Raw genomic sequence first — 14,838 nt, 5'->3', positions numbered from 1 at the left:
AATGGAACAGCAAATCAGTGGTTTTTTTTCTCTCTCTCTCAAATCAATAAAATAAAAAAAATAATGAGGAAGACATATATATGTTCTGACAGGAGAGTATCTTCAAGTGTAAAAGGCATGTTCAGAACAGTGTATGATTTAATACCATCTTTGATAATAGATGAATGAATAAAAATGTATCTTTTATTTTCCTATTTGTAAATTGGGGATAATTGTATCTATCTGATAGGATTTAGTGAAGGTTAAATAATTTGTGAAGTAGCTAAAGAACAATAATGAAGAACGTAATAAACATGTATGTGGTAGGTATTATTATGAATTTTATTTTCACAGCTCTTAAGAGATTGCTTGCTATTATAATAACTAAAATGATTGTAGCTATAGACTTTTGTAGGGGAAAGTCTGGAATAATGTAATCCAAACTATTAGCAGATTGGAGAGTTGACATGAGGCGAAAAAGTAAACTTTTGTCCTAAAACTTTAATCAGTTATATTTTAATTTTTAACAAAAAAGTTAATAATAGCCCTTATTGGTGTGGCTCAGTGGACTGAGTGCCGGCCTGCAAATCAAAGGATTGTTGGTTCCATTCCCAGTCAGGGCACATGCCTGGGTTGCAGGCCAGGTCCGTAGAAGGGGGCACATGAGAGGCAACCACACATTGATGTTTCCCTCTCTTTCTCCCTCCCTTCCCCTCTCTCTAAAAATAAATAAATAAAATCTTTAAACAAACAAACAAAAAAGTTAGTAATAATAGTGTTGCTTTTGTAATAATAATTTCTGTTTAATTAACATTGTAAATTCAAATAATCTGCATACTTGGCATAGAAAATCTGACAGCACTGGGCAGTGGCTCCATGCCTCTCTCTCCCCCTGCCCTGACTTGCTGGGTTTCAGAGATGGCCTCTTTTTTCTTTTTTTTTTTAGGTTTCCTTCTTATTTTAAAATTTAATTAAAAGTATATATATTTTGCCCTGACCTGTGTGCCTCAGTTGGTTGGGTGCCCTCCCACAAAGTGAAGGGTCCCTGGTTTGATTCCCAGTCAGGCCACGTGCCTGGGTTGCAGGCTGGTCCCCAGTTGGCAACTAATTGGTGTTTCTCTCTGGCATATCAGTGTTTCTTACCCTCTCTTTTCCCCTCCTTTCCCCTTTCTCTAAAACTAAATAAATAAAATGTTATTTTAAAGTGTATATATATATATATTTTTTTTTTTTTTGAAAGCCTGGGTAGCTCAGTTGGTAGAGCATCAGACTTTTAATCTGAGGGTCCAGGGTACAAGTCCCTGTGCAGTATATATATTTTTATATTCTATATTATTATGTATTAACTTCAGATGTATAGCATATTGGTTAGACAATCATATATTTTGCAAAGTGTTCCTCTGATATTTCCAGTACCCACCAGCACCATGCATAGTTATCACAGTATTATTGACTATATTCCCTATGCTGTGCTTTACATCCCTGTGACGATTTTGTAACTACTAATTTGCACTTCTCAGTCCCTTCACCTTTTTCTCCCAGCCCCCAACCCCTCCCCTCTGGCATCCATCAGTCTGTCCTCTGTACCTATGAGTCTGTTTCTGTTTTGTTTGTTTATTTATACTGTTCTTTAGATTTTACATATAAGTGAGATCATGTGGTATTTGTCTTTATCTGACTTATTTCACTTAGCATAATACTCTCTAGGTAGGAATGGCTACTTCTTAAAAGCCCCTTGTATTATGGACAATTTCAAGCATATACAAAAGTAAAGAATATAAGGAATATTCATTTATCTAGCCCATCAATTATTAATATCATGTTTTTCTTACTGCTTTGCACCACTAAAACTTTGTGTGTGTGTACTTTAAACCCAAATATTATGCCATGTCACCCATACAATAGTTTTCTTAATTTTTTAATGTTATTTAATATCCATTTCATTTTGAGTGGGTAAATCACCTCAAAAATTGCTTTTTAAAAGTTGGTTTGTTTACGATGGGATACAAATAAGGTCCATATTTGATTTGGTTACATTTCTTAAGGTATTTTTATTCTCTAGCCACACTCGTCCCCCCTTTACTTTCTGTATATCATTTCATTTCTGCAGGAAGTGGGTCATTTGCCTGATAGATTCTCTCATGCCCAGATTTTGGTGCTTATGCTCTTGTGGTATTCTTGTTTCTTTGTTCCTCATGTTTCCTATATATAGGCAGTCACCTCCAGAGACTTGGTTAGATTCACGGTTAGTGCTGCTTCCTAAATGGTGTTGTGTACTTCCTAGCATCACAACATGAGGCACACAACACGTTGTCCTACTTTCAGTGCTGAGCTTCATCTGTGGATTTGGGTGGACTTGGCGATTTCCTCCATTACTAAGATCCCCCATAACCCCACCACCAAGTGTTCTCAGCTTGCGTTGATGACTATTGCTAGATGAGACCCATGATGTCATCAGGGTAGTCAAATGATCAGTACCTCCATCTATTGTTCTTTCAGGCCAATCACTGTGATAGCTTCTGGTTTCGTTTCAGATGGTGGTCACTTCCATATCTGTAAACAATATGCTTCTATTATTTATTGATTTATCAACATCAAACACCATTGTAATGTTTAAAGAGATAAACATTTAAAGGGCAGATCTCACAGGAGAGAATTATGAAAAGGGTATTTAAAAACCTGTCAGGTTCTTTTTTTAAAAATCAATTAATTAATTATTTGGACTTCGGCCATATTGGAGGTGTAGGTGGAAACACTGTGCCTCCTCGCACAACCAAGTTTAAAAACAACAAAGTTTTAGTAACAAAAATGCAGCCAAATCACCGAAAATTGAACTGTATGGAAGTCCGACAACAATGAACCATTCAGCCAGACTGCATCACAACCCAGTGACTGGCTTGCCCCACCCTGGTGAACACCTAAGGCTCTACCCCTCATACGTAATAGGCGCGAACAGCCCAAACATTATGGCTCAAGAAGAACAACAGCTCAAAGCCCCAGAGCCAATACTTGTACGCGACCAAGAGATAGCTGACCTATCAGGTGCACAGTTCAAAATACTGGTGATCAGGATGCTCACAGAACTGGTTGATTTTAGTCACAATCTAGAGGAACAAATGAAGGCTAAACTAATTGAAATGAAGGGAAATGCACGGGAAACCAATAGTGATGAAAAGGAAACTGGGACTCAAATCAAGGGAGTGGACCAGAAGGAAGAAAAAAATGACCAAAGAAAAAAGAATGAAGAAACAAGAATTCAAAAAAATGAGGAGAGGCTTAGGAACCTCCAGGACATCTTTAAACATTCCAACATCTGAATTATAGGGGAAGGGGTACCAGAAGGGGAAGAGGAAGAGTGACAAGTGGAAAACTTATTTGAACAAATAATAAAGAAGAACTTCCCCAATCTGGCAAAAGAAATAGACTTCCAGGAAATCCAGGAAGCTCAGAGAGTCCCAAAGAAGTTGGATCCAAGAAGGAACACACCAAGGCACATCATAATTACATTAGCCAAGATTAAAATGGAGGAGAGAATCCTAGAAGCAGCAAGAGATAAGGGGACAGTCACTTACAAAGGAGTTCTCATCAGACTGTCAGCTGATTTTTCAAAAGAGACCTTACAGGCAAGAAGGGGCTGGAAAGAAGTATTCCAAGTCATGAAAGGGAAGGAACTACATCCAAGATTGCTTTATCCAGCAAAGCTTTCCTTTAGAATGGAAGGGCAGATAAAGTGCTTCTCAGATGAGGTTAAGTTCAGGGAGTTCATCATCACCAAGCTCTTATTATATGAAATGTTAAAGGGACTTCTCTAAGAAAAAGAAGATGAAAAATATGAACAGTGAAAGGACAGCAAACTCACAGTTATTAACAACCACACCTAAAACAAAAGCAAACTAAGGACAGCTAGATCAGGAGCAGAAACATAGAAATGAAGAACACATGGAGGGTTAGCAACAGGGGAGTGGGAGGAGGAGAAGGGGGGAGAAGGTACAGAGAATAAGTAGCATAGATGGTAGGTAGAAAATAGACGGGAGGGCAAGAATAGTATGGGAAATATAGAATTTAAAGAACTTGTGACACATGGACATAAACTAGAGGGGGAAATGGTGGGGGAGGGGGTGTGCAGGATGGAGGGGAATGAGGGGGATGGAAATGGGACAACTGTAATGGCATAATCAATAAAATATATTTTAAAAATTAATTACTTGATTTAATTGATTTGAGAAAGGGAGAGATAGATTTGTTTTTTAATTAAAAAATTTAAATTATATTTTATTGATTATGCAATTACAGTTGCCCCAATATTTCCACCTTTGCCCCCTGCCCATCTAGCACACTCCGCTCCCTCAGGTAATCCCCCTCCTCCCGAGATATCCCCCCTAAATTTTCATTTACTGCATGTAGATGTGGGACCAGCCTGCTCTGCATCTCTGCCCCACCTACCAGTCTGGATGGCTGTGGTTTCTTTAATTCCATAGTTGTTGGACTTCCATTCAACTTGATTGCTGATGGTTCTGAGTGATGGTTCTATAGTTAGTTATAATTTTGATGTGATTGTGCAAGGAGGCACGCCGTATTTACCTATGTTACCAGCTTGTCCAGAAGTCTCAGCCCAATTTGTTGTTCCACTTATTTATGCATTCATTGGTTTGTTTTTATATGTGCCCTGACCGAGAATCAGACTGTCAACCTTGGCGTATGCAGACGATGCTCTAACCAACTGAGTTCCACAGTGAGGGCCAGCCAGGGGTTTTTAATCCCCAGGCATTCAATTCCTAACACGGTCAGGCATTTATGTATCATTGGATCCTCAGACAGCCTCTTTTCTGGATAGGAAAATTGAGGCAGAGTGGGGAGTGTTTTGTTTTTGACACAAATTATTACAACCCATGTTAATCTCTGATGATCTCTTTCTCTAAATTATAAATGTATTTGAATGAAAAACTGTCTAAAACAACAAAATTAATTTATTTTTACATTTAATGAATAACTTCTATTAAAAACAACAAAGTTACATAAAAGATGAAACTTAGCTGAAGAATAAGTTGGTAGGTACAATTTGGTGAAAACATTTGGGAGGCACTTACTATGTGCCAGGCACTGTTCTTGGTGCTGGGGGTACAAAGGTGAGTAAGGTAATATTTCTACCCTCATGGGTGAGAATCCTACCTTCTAGAATGTTTATTTCATATTGTAAGAAATTGCCCCTGTAATTGTTATTAAGGTTAAATTATTAATGTAATTGCTTAGCATGTAGTAAGTACTATATAAGCATTAGTTATTATTACTATTAATTATTATCACTAATAGACTATTGAATGTTTACTTTGTGTCAAGTATTATACTTTATCATTTAGATCCATTCAGTCATTTAATCTTTTTGTTAGTCCTGTTACCCCCATTTTTCTGATGAATCAATTGAGGCCTACCAAGAAAGAGTAAGCCACTGTATTTGCAGTGTTTTTTAGTGTACTGTGGAATGCCCTGTGTATGTAGGGAATTTAGCAATTCTTTAGTTCTTGGCTGTTTTGCTTGTTTCTGTGAGGGGAAGGGAAGAGAAAGAGAGGGAGAGAAACATTGATCAGTTCCCTCTCATATGCCCGAACTAGGACCAGCCTGCAACTCAGGCATGTGCTCTGACTGGGAATTGAACCTACAACCCTTTGGTTTGCTGGCCAGCATTTAGTTGACAGAGCCACACTAGCCAAGTCCTTACACTGAATTTAAATCCTGTTGGTTTTCTGAGGAGTTTTTGCAGCTCTGGTGCAGTTATGGAGGTGGGTGGGGCAGCTGTGTTTGGATGCCACACCCCTGCAGCTTGCTCAGGGGCATTTTTACTGTTTTCCCCACAGAAGGATTTACTTCTCCGAGAAATTCCTTGCTCCAGGAAGATGGGCACGGAGAAAGTGATGGCCAAGGAGATCTGCCAAAAATACCTGGAGAAGACAGCGGGGAGGCTGCCGGAAGACTGCGCAGAGGCTTTGGCCACAGCCGCCTGCCTCTGCCTGCGGAGGCGGAACACCAGCCTGGTCGAGGTGAGCTTGACTCTCAGCCTTTCCCCAATGATGATCTCTGTCCTGAGTCAGCTGGCCCTCCCTCCCAGGAGCCACTGTATCTGCTTAATCAGGGTTAATCCCCTCATGGAGATGTGATCTCACTAACCAGGATTGTATTTGGTTGGAAGTAGCAGAAGGTGTTGGAACCTACTAACAGGGCAGCATATGGATAAAGCCTCTCAGGAGCCTGAGGGCAGTGTGCTGCTGGCCCTGGGGGCCTAGGACTACACTCTTGGATGTTAACAGAACTCGGGCTGCTTTCTCTGAATGTGCCTTATTCCTCCTCTTCTCTCTATAGGCCCACTTTCTCTTTTTATTCATCTTCTTAGTTAGGGAATGTGGCCATATTCATTTATACATTATAGTTCTACCTCCACCGAGAGATGAAGTCTCCAGGTCCCTATTCCAATGTGTCAGTGAGAGAACCTGATTGTCCTAGCTAGGGTCAGGTTGGCATCCTTGTCCAGTCAGGTAAGATGAGTGGGGGTAGGGTCCGCTATATACACCTGGTGGTCAGTGGGGTTAGCCTCTGAAAGGAGAGAGGGCTAGGTCCTAGAGAAAGGGAGCATCTTTAGTATGTGGGCTAGGCAGACACCCCAGAAATCAACCATCACAGGGGATAAAACATTTTCTTATGGAGAGGATATGAAAAGGTGGTTTCCATGGTAACAGGTATAAATTTGGGGACCACTGCTAAGTCTTTCTAAGGACAAAATTACTGCCTGAGAGGGCTCTTAGAGATAATCTAGCTGAGTGATTTTCAACTGGTGTCTGGCAGAGAGGGGCTTCTTGAAAGTGTCTGAGGAGTTGCTGTCAGCAGCAAGGGGACTCTGGGGAGCTGTAGGCCCCGCCCATGGCTTCCACCAGACACCACTTTAACTTCTCATAACTATCCTGTGTTCTCAGTATTTTATTTGAAGAAAGGGTTTGTGGTAGCGTGAAAAACTTCATCAAATACCACTGCTGTAGCCCAAGATTCCCATTTTGTAGACGTGGAAGTAGAGACCCACAGAGAGGAGAAGATGGGGCCACAGAATGAGTTTCTGTCAGAGCTCTTTGGACTCCTGGGGTTCATCACCATGTCCATTGTCTTGCACAATCATGTGATAAGAGCTGGAAACCTGAGTCATTTCATTGTTCTAGGCCTGGGCGATTCTGCTAAGCTCTAGTGCTGTGGTGTTCAGTTATTCACTTAGCAGCTGTGTGCCGGGCCCTGGGGGTATATCAGCGAACAAGCCCAGTTCCTCTTTCTGAGAGCTCACAGACATTGCACAGGAGTACAAATTGTGGTGAGCACGGGGGCTGCACTGAGGAGGGTTTTCTGGAGGAAGTGATGTGTAAGCTGGTGAAGAGTCATCCAAGCAGAGTAAGAGCTCATGCAAATAGCCTGAACTGAGAGAGAGCCTGGTACAGTCAAGGGCCTGGAAGAAGGGCAGAGTGTCTGGTGCACAAAGTACATGGGGCAAGGTGGTTATGATGAGGCTGCCGAGGAAGGAAGAGCAGGTAAGAGAGGGTTGTGCAGGCACAGCCGGGACTTAGAGGAAGTCACTAGGGCTTTTCATCAGGGACCAACATGATCTGATTTATGTTCTAAAAAGATCTCTCCCTCAACCACTTATTCTTTCATTTAGGCTTTCATCCTTTCATTCATTTTATTTTTTTGCTCAGTGTATTAGTTAAAGTACTCTTGAAGAAGCTGCTATAATGAAGAGACTCCAAAATATGGTTGTGTAAATGAGATAGAAGATTATTTTCACTAGCTTAACAGTTTGAATGTAGGCAGTCCAGATCTGGTACTACGTCAGTGTCATCATATTGGGGACCCAGGCTCCTATATTGTTGCTTTGCTGTCCTTACTATGTAGCTTCTGTTTCAGAGTCCAAGATGGCTGCAGTAGCTCAGGCCATCACCGCTGCATGCCAGCCCCTGAAAGGGGGTTAAAAGGAAGAGGAAGACACACCCCTTTCCTTTTAAAGGTGTGCCCTGGAGATGTACATATCACTTTCTCTCACACCCCATAGGCCAGGACCTAGTTATATGGCTGTACTAGCTACAAAGAAATGTAGGTTTTAGCATGGCAAGTATTTATTGAGCATATACTCTGGAGATTTATCTCAAGAGGTGACACTTGAATTGGGCCTTGAAGGATGAAGGGGCATTTGCTGTGTAGAATAAAGGGGATAGAGCACTTTAGCTTTACAAAGAGGAATGAGGAATGGTCCTTGCCCCAGGATTTTACAACTAAGCCAGGAAGATGAGAGATCAACTGAGACATGGACTCTAAGACAAGCAGGACTGGGTTCAGTGGTCGGCTCTGCCACTTACTAGCTGGGTGGCCTTAGGCAGGGAACTTAACCTCTTTGATCTCTTCATTGTTTATCTACAAAAACTCACTGTGCGTTGTACATCAAATGTGCTTTGTAAATTGCCAGGCACTGAGCAAATGAGATTTGTTAGTGTTATTGAGGGTATATATGTATTATCCCCTGTGTGTGTGTAAAGAAGAAACATTCCTTCTCAGCCTTTCTCTAATTTTCCTAATCTCCCTAAACAGAAAAGCTCTCAAGGACAATATCTATATTACTTAAGACATTTATAGTTGAAAGTTATAGAAACTTCAACTCAAACTCTTAGAAATACACACACACAGAAAGACACAGAGAGAGAGATGGGGGGAGGGGAGGATGTGAATGAATGAATGAATGAATGAATGAATTTATTGGCTTATATAACCAAACAACAGACAGGACAGTAATTGCTGGGGCAGCTAGAACCAGGGCCTCATTCTACAAAGGTGCAACTATTTGTGTTTGTGTCTGTGACTCTTTCTCCATCGCTTGCCTCTGCTTTACTCTGTGCGAGGGCTTCATTTTCACCTACAGCGAACGGGTTTTCTGTGTGTGGTAGGGAATCTGGCTCTGCCACTGGAAAGGAAAGGGGAATCTTTCCCCAACCAGCTTTAGGCGGAAAAATTCCAGAGAGGATTTTGATTGGCCTGCTTGGGTCATGTGCCCAACATGAACCAATCATTACGGTCAGAGGAATGGGATACTATGATTGGTCTGTCTTGGTCATGTGGCCTCATCTATTGGTAGGGGAGATGGGGCAAGTTCAGCTCTTTTCAAGGGAAAGTTGCTATTCTTCTGGGAAAAGCAAGAAGTGTTGGATTCTTCAGTGTCTGTCTCTCCTGAGGCCTGAGAGACCCGTTAGATTTTTGGTTTCAGAGAGGATTCTTGGTGAGCGTTCCTGTTTCTTTCCTTCCCAAGGTATGTGTCTCTGTGGCTGCTGTGGAAGAGCGACTCAGAGGTCAAGAGATGTCGCTCCCTTGGGATGGGCTTTCTGAGGGCACAGGCTCTTCCTCCAACATCCCAGAAGAAACGGACGACGTGGACAATTCTAGCCTTGATGTTTCCTCCTCCATCAGTGCAGCCCCCCAGTCTGGGATTGCTGCTTCGCCTGCTCCCACGGAAGATGGAGAAGGCAGGATGCAGGCCAGTGGGGGGATGCAGGCTGCCTCCTCCTCAGAGGCTTGTACCAGTCCAGAGCCTTCACAGGATGGTAAGTGTGTGGAGATCTGAATGCTTATGCACTCATTTATATGTCCCTAACCCAGCTCACCATTTATTCCTCCCACCTCCCTCGTTTATATGTTTATTTGATCATTCAGCCATTTCTGTATCGTCTGACTGCACAAAGAAAAACCTAGGAGAGTGATCCTCGACACCTTCCTCTCCGTCCAGGCCCCCTGTGTCCTATCTCCTATCATCATCTAGTCCTGTCCATTGATCTAAATAACTTTCAGGTTCACTGTACCCATCTCCCCTAACTCACTGAAGCAACAGTCCTTTTGCTGGATGACTGCACAGCCTTCCTTCATCCTCCTTGATCCACTCTGGCCCCTCACCAGTCTTTTCTCCAGGGGCCAACCAGAGTAGTTTTTAAAAACAACTCATGTCACCCCTTGTGTGGGTTCCCATTGCACCTCATGACCAAGTGAAAACTCTTCCTCTAGACCAATAAGACCCTGTGTGGTTCGTCCCTCCCTGCCTGCTTCTCCATCCTCACTTTACAGCATGAACCCATCCTTGCCAGCTGCTTGTAAAGATACTTTCTAACTAAAATGTATGAGGCTTCCTTCTGAAATAAAAATTTGGAAGGCTTCCTCAATGCTTTGTCCCAGAGTCAGTGCAACTCAATGAATGTCCCAGGCTCTGACCATTCCTACTGCCCCTCCTCCCTTGTGTAAGACAGAGGGAGAAAGGGTGAGGTGTTCACAGCCTTCCTTGGGGAGGAGCATGGGAGCCCTGCCTTTTCTCTGAAAGGTGGGGTCAGGTGGCAGGGCTTTCCTGCAAAGGTAGAAATGATGGAAATGCTCATTACACTCAGGGCCTGATTCAGAAACCCAATTTAAGTGAGAAACTGACCAAGTCTAACTTTCTAAGAATTATAATTATAGTACCTATTTCCAAATGCTTTTTGTTCATGTGGCTTTTTTTAAAACTTTGCATTGAATATCAACTACAGAGACTTCATGGAAAATTGAGATCAATGAGGCCAAGAGGAAACTGATGGAGAATATCTTGCTCTACAAAGAGGAGAAATTGGACAGCATTGAGCTTTTTGGCCCCTGATGACCAGAACACAGGTGAAGACCCTTGTCCTCAATTGGAATACTGACTGTCAAATCAAGAAAAAAGTCTAGGGCAGAATCTGAGATCTCCTGGGAAACACAAACCAAACATCAGCTTCCCTGAGGGGATGAGAAATGTCCAATTTCCAGAGTAAGTGAAGGGAGAAGGGGCCTCAGATTTTAGAGAGCAAAATCCACGATGTCCTCTTCCTTTCTGGGATTTGTTCATCGGGAATCAGGAGACTGAAGCAGAAATCCTGGAACATGGGCCCTGGATGTGAGCAACTTCCTGGTTCCAGGGAGAATTCGACGTTCACCACCCCAGCAGACGCCCTTACCTTGATCTCACCCTTGAAACTGACAGAGCATTCTGAATGCTGATGACACATTCCCAAGTTAAGATCTCTGGGTCATATTTGTCAACCACCACCGGCAAACTTCCATGACCTGAAAGATGTTAACTTGTGTCCCAAGCAGTTCTTGACTCATTTCTCAAGGTCTCAAGTTTTACAAATGCCGCACACCTGACAAAAGTATCTGTAGGTTTTCTGCTTTGTCTGTTGGAAAACAAGAGAACTAATTTTATATCTAACTCTGCTGCTAGTTAATTCAATCATATAATTTGTGGAACCTCAGTTTCCTTGTAAGTAACACCTGTTCATTTTCCCTCTATGGGCTCTTGGGAAGAACAGGTGAGACACGGCTGCAGAAGTACTGTACGTTAAAAATGCACTCGTCCTGTTTTATAAAATAAATAAAGACAGTAAATATCTATTTCTGCCATGTACCTAGTGTTTATGAGGTGGGCATGTTTCTGAAAAGTCATGTTGCTGATCTTTTTGTGAAACAAATGCTCTTTTATATTTAATGTGTCCTGTTTTAAATAACCCTACTATAGTGATATTTTATTTACTTTTTATTTTTGTAAAATAAAAGTACATTGATAAAGTCAACAGATACCTTGTAATTAGTTCTGTGTCCCGATGAATTGGTTTGGAGCAGTTGCTCTGCATCCATGAGCCAGGATACCATGGGGTGGCTAAGGGGTTGGGTGCAGGCCGTAAATCCTGGCTGTTGATAGCCGTGTGATCTTGGGCCCAGTCAGGGAGTTATTCTGACCCTCTGTCTCTTCATCTCTACAATAAGGAGAATAAAAAGTGCCATTTTCATTGGTTTATTGTCAGAGCAAGGGGTGGATCCTGCCTGGTGTCAGCCCCCAGCAAGGTCAGCCTTGTACTGATATATAACAAAGCCAGGTGGACTCCAGCCCACGTGCACAGTGGTCTGTACTGACACCTCTGTCTTAAGACTTGGTGGCTGTGAGAATTCAACTAAAATATGTGTCACATTCTCCTGGCATGTGGTAAGCACCTTACAGTTATGAGTAGGGTATTAACAGGGCTCTTTGAGCAGTAGAGGGCAAATGCTAATAGGGTACTGGTTATACAGACATATTTGCATTTCTAGACCAGAGCCTCATATGTTTCTGGAGAGACTCATTGCAAATCTGATGAAAGCTATGGACCTTCTCTCTTCAGCAAGCTATAAATATATACACATACCACTCTGTATATTAATTCCAAGTGTTCACGAATCCCTAGAACGTTGGACGGCCTGACTTTTTAAAGTTAATAAGATGCATGTGACCAAGAAATCCAAACAGTACAAAAGGTTTCAGGGTGGAAAGGAAGCCTTTTAACCACTTGGAATTTAGTCTCTCATTTCTTCTCCCCAGAGTCAAACACTGTTACTAGTTTATTACTAGTTCCAGAGATGATAAAAATTTTAAAATCTTTTTGCTTAACTTCATTAGTCATTGTGTTACATGGTATTGAGTCAGCTCTGACCATGAATGAGTGGGTCTACAATGTCCTATTCTCAACAGCCCTGCTCAGCTCCTGTAGACTCAGACTTATGACTTCTTTCTTGGAGTCAATCCATCTCACATTTGGCCTTCCTCTTTTTCTGCTGTCCCCTATTTTCCCCAGCATTATTGTCCTTTCCAAGGAACCTTGATTTCTCATGATGTGCCCGAAGTAAGATAAAACAGCTTTACTTTTGTCATCTTGCCTCCAGTAATATTTTAGTCTTAATTTGCTCACCCACTTGCTCATCGTTCTGGTGCTGTGGGGTGTTCATAGGGCTTTCCTCCAATGCCGTATTTCAGATGAATCCTTTTTTTCCATATTAACCTCTTTCACTGTTCAACTTTTGCATTTGTAGATACTAATTGGGAATACAAGGGTGTGGGTAATCTTAGCCTTGGTCTCTAATGACACATCTTAGCTCTTGGTGATCTTCCCTAATTCTTCCATGGCTGCCCTTCTGAGTCTCAGCCTTCTCTTGATTTCATGCCTGCAGTCTTCATGTGAACTGGTGATTGAACCAAGGTAAGCATTAGTCACTAGGAAATGTAAATTAAAACCACAGTGAGATACCACTTTGTACCTGCTAGGATGGCTAAAATATAAAAGACAAACAACAAAAAGTTTAATAAGGATGTGGAGAAATTGGAACCCTCATGCTTTGGTGGCTGGGATTGTAAAAAGGTAAGCTGCTTTCCCCACATCCTGAAGTTATAAAAGGTTTAATAGTTTTCATATGACCCAGCAATTCCACTGGTAGATATCTAAGAGAAAGGAAAACATGTCCATACAGAAAAACTTGTGCACCAGTGTCCACAGCAATATTCAGAATAGCAAAAAGTAGAAACAACCCAAATGTCCATCAACAGATGAATGGATTAACAATGTTCTATATCCATACATTGGAATATTATTCATTTATTTAATTAGAATTATTAACAAAAATGAAGTACTGATACATGCTACAACATAGATGAATTTTGGAATGACTTTGCTAAGTAAAGTGTATGATTCCATTTTTATGAAATGTCCAGGACAGGAAAATCTATAGAGCAGAAACTAGAAGTGGGGTCGGGGGAGGGAGGGTTGAGGAGGGAAGTGGTAATGGTCACAAGATTTGGAGGTGCTGAAGTGTTCTAAAATTAGATTAGGGTTATGGTGGTGGTTGCACAATTTGTATAAATACACCAAAGAAAATCCTGAATTAGACACTAAAAAACATGTATGTTTAAAAAGCTATTAAATTACACATAGTTGAACTTCATGGTATGTAAATTATATCTCAATAAAGCTGTTAGAAACAGACAAATACACAGTGGTTATTCTTAGGCATTGAAAAAAACCTTAAGGTTTCACCCCTCTCTTTTATTATTTTTTTGCTACACACAGGGTGTTCCACTCACTCTGTTCCTGATCCTGTTTTTTTTTTTTTTTTCCTTGTCTGTCTAAGCCATTTTTTGTCAACAGTACTTTTGGATCACTTCATTCTTTTTGCCTGATATTCCATTGTATGGATGGTCAGTACTTTATATAACTAGCTTTACTCCCTGCATATTCAAGTTGTTTTCATCCTTGTGCTACAAACAATGCTGCTTGCCCAGGGTGTTGTACCAATTTACACATCCATCAGTGACATATGGGAGTGCATTTCTCCACATCCTGAGCTGCAAAGAATATTATGCTTTTTAATCACTGCCAATCTAATGGGTGAACATTTTATTTGTACTTTTTAAATGACTGAGGTAGAGTCACTTTTTAACATGTTAAAGAGGCTTTTGTAATTTATTTTTATTCATTGGTTCATTTCCTTGGTCCATTTTAATATGAATTCTCTCTTTTGAAAAGATTTTACTTATTTCTAGAGAGCGGGGAAGGGAGAAATGGAGAGAAACATGGATGTTGAAACATCTGAAACATTGACTGGTCGCCTCTCATTTGCACCCCCACGGGGGAGTGAACCCGTAACCCAGGCATGTGCCTTTCTTGACCAGAGTATAACCCAAGGGGACCTTACTTACCCTTTCTGGCACAACCAACTGAGCACACTGGAGAGGGCACGAATTCTCTTATTGCGATAGTTTTTACATAGTAAGGCCATCATACCTTTGTCATATATTGTAATTTTTTTTTGTCTTTTGACTTTGAAATTTTTTTTAGCCAGGCGGATATTTTACATTTTTGTGTAGCCTCGTTTTTTCTCTTGTTCGGAGTCTTGCTCTTCTTGGCTTCTAACTTCTGATTCCAAATCTGCCACTCTCTGGGTGTGTCACTATGTCTCCCTGAGCCAGTTTCCTAGGTTAATTAATTA

At 41.3% G+C, this 14,838-nt stretch overlaps 1 protein-coding gene across 1 annotated transcript in view; it reads left to right on the top strand.

The window, feature by feature from the left end:
• The window catches only part of IRAK2 (interleukin 1 receptor associated kinase 2), a 60,057-nt gene extending 48,475 nt beyond the window's left edge, over positions 1 to 11,582 (top strand). The window contains exons 11-13 of the mRNA XM_037055603.1: positions 5,832 to 6,014; positions 9,302 to 9,593; positions 10,560 to 11,582. Coding sequence (XP_036911498.1) covers positions 5,832 to 6,014; positions 9,302 to 9,593; positions 10,560 to 10,666 — 582 coding nt within the window. The 3' untranslated portion in view covers positions 10,667 to 11,582. The remainder of the gene's footprint in view (positions 1 to 5,831; positions 6,015 to 9,301; positions 9,594 to 10,559) is intronic.
• The last annotated feature ends 3,256 nt before the right edge of the window (positions 11,583 to 14,838 follow it).

The sequence above is a fragment of the Sturnira hondurensis genome, unplaced genomic scaffold, assembly GCF_014824575.4.
Source record: "Sturnira hondurensis isolate 20B ecotype Veracruz unplaced genomic scaffold, ASM1482457v3 Scaffold0008723, whole genome shotgun sequence".
NCBI lineage: Eukaryota > Metazoa > Chordata > Mammalia > Chiroptera > Phyllostomidae > Sturnira > Sturnira hondurensis.
The sequence above is the reverse complement of the archived record's forward strand: the minus strand, read 5'-3'. Positions and strand labels throughout refer to the sequence as shown.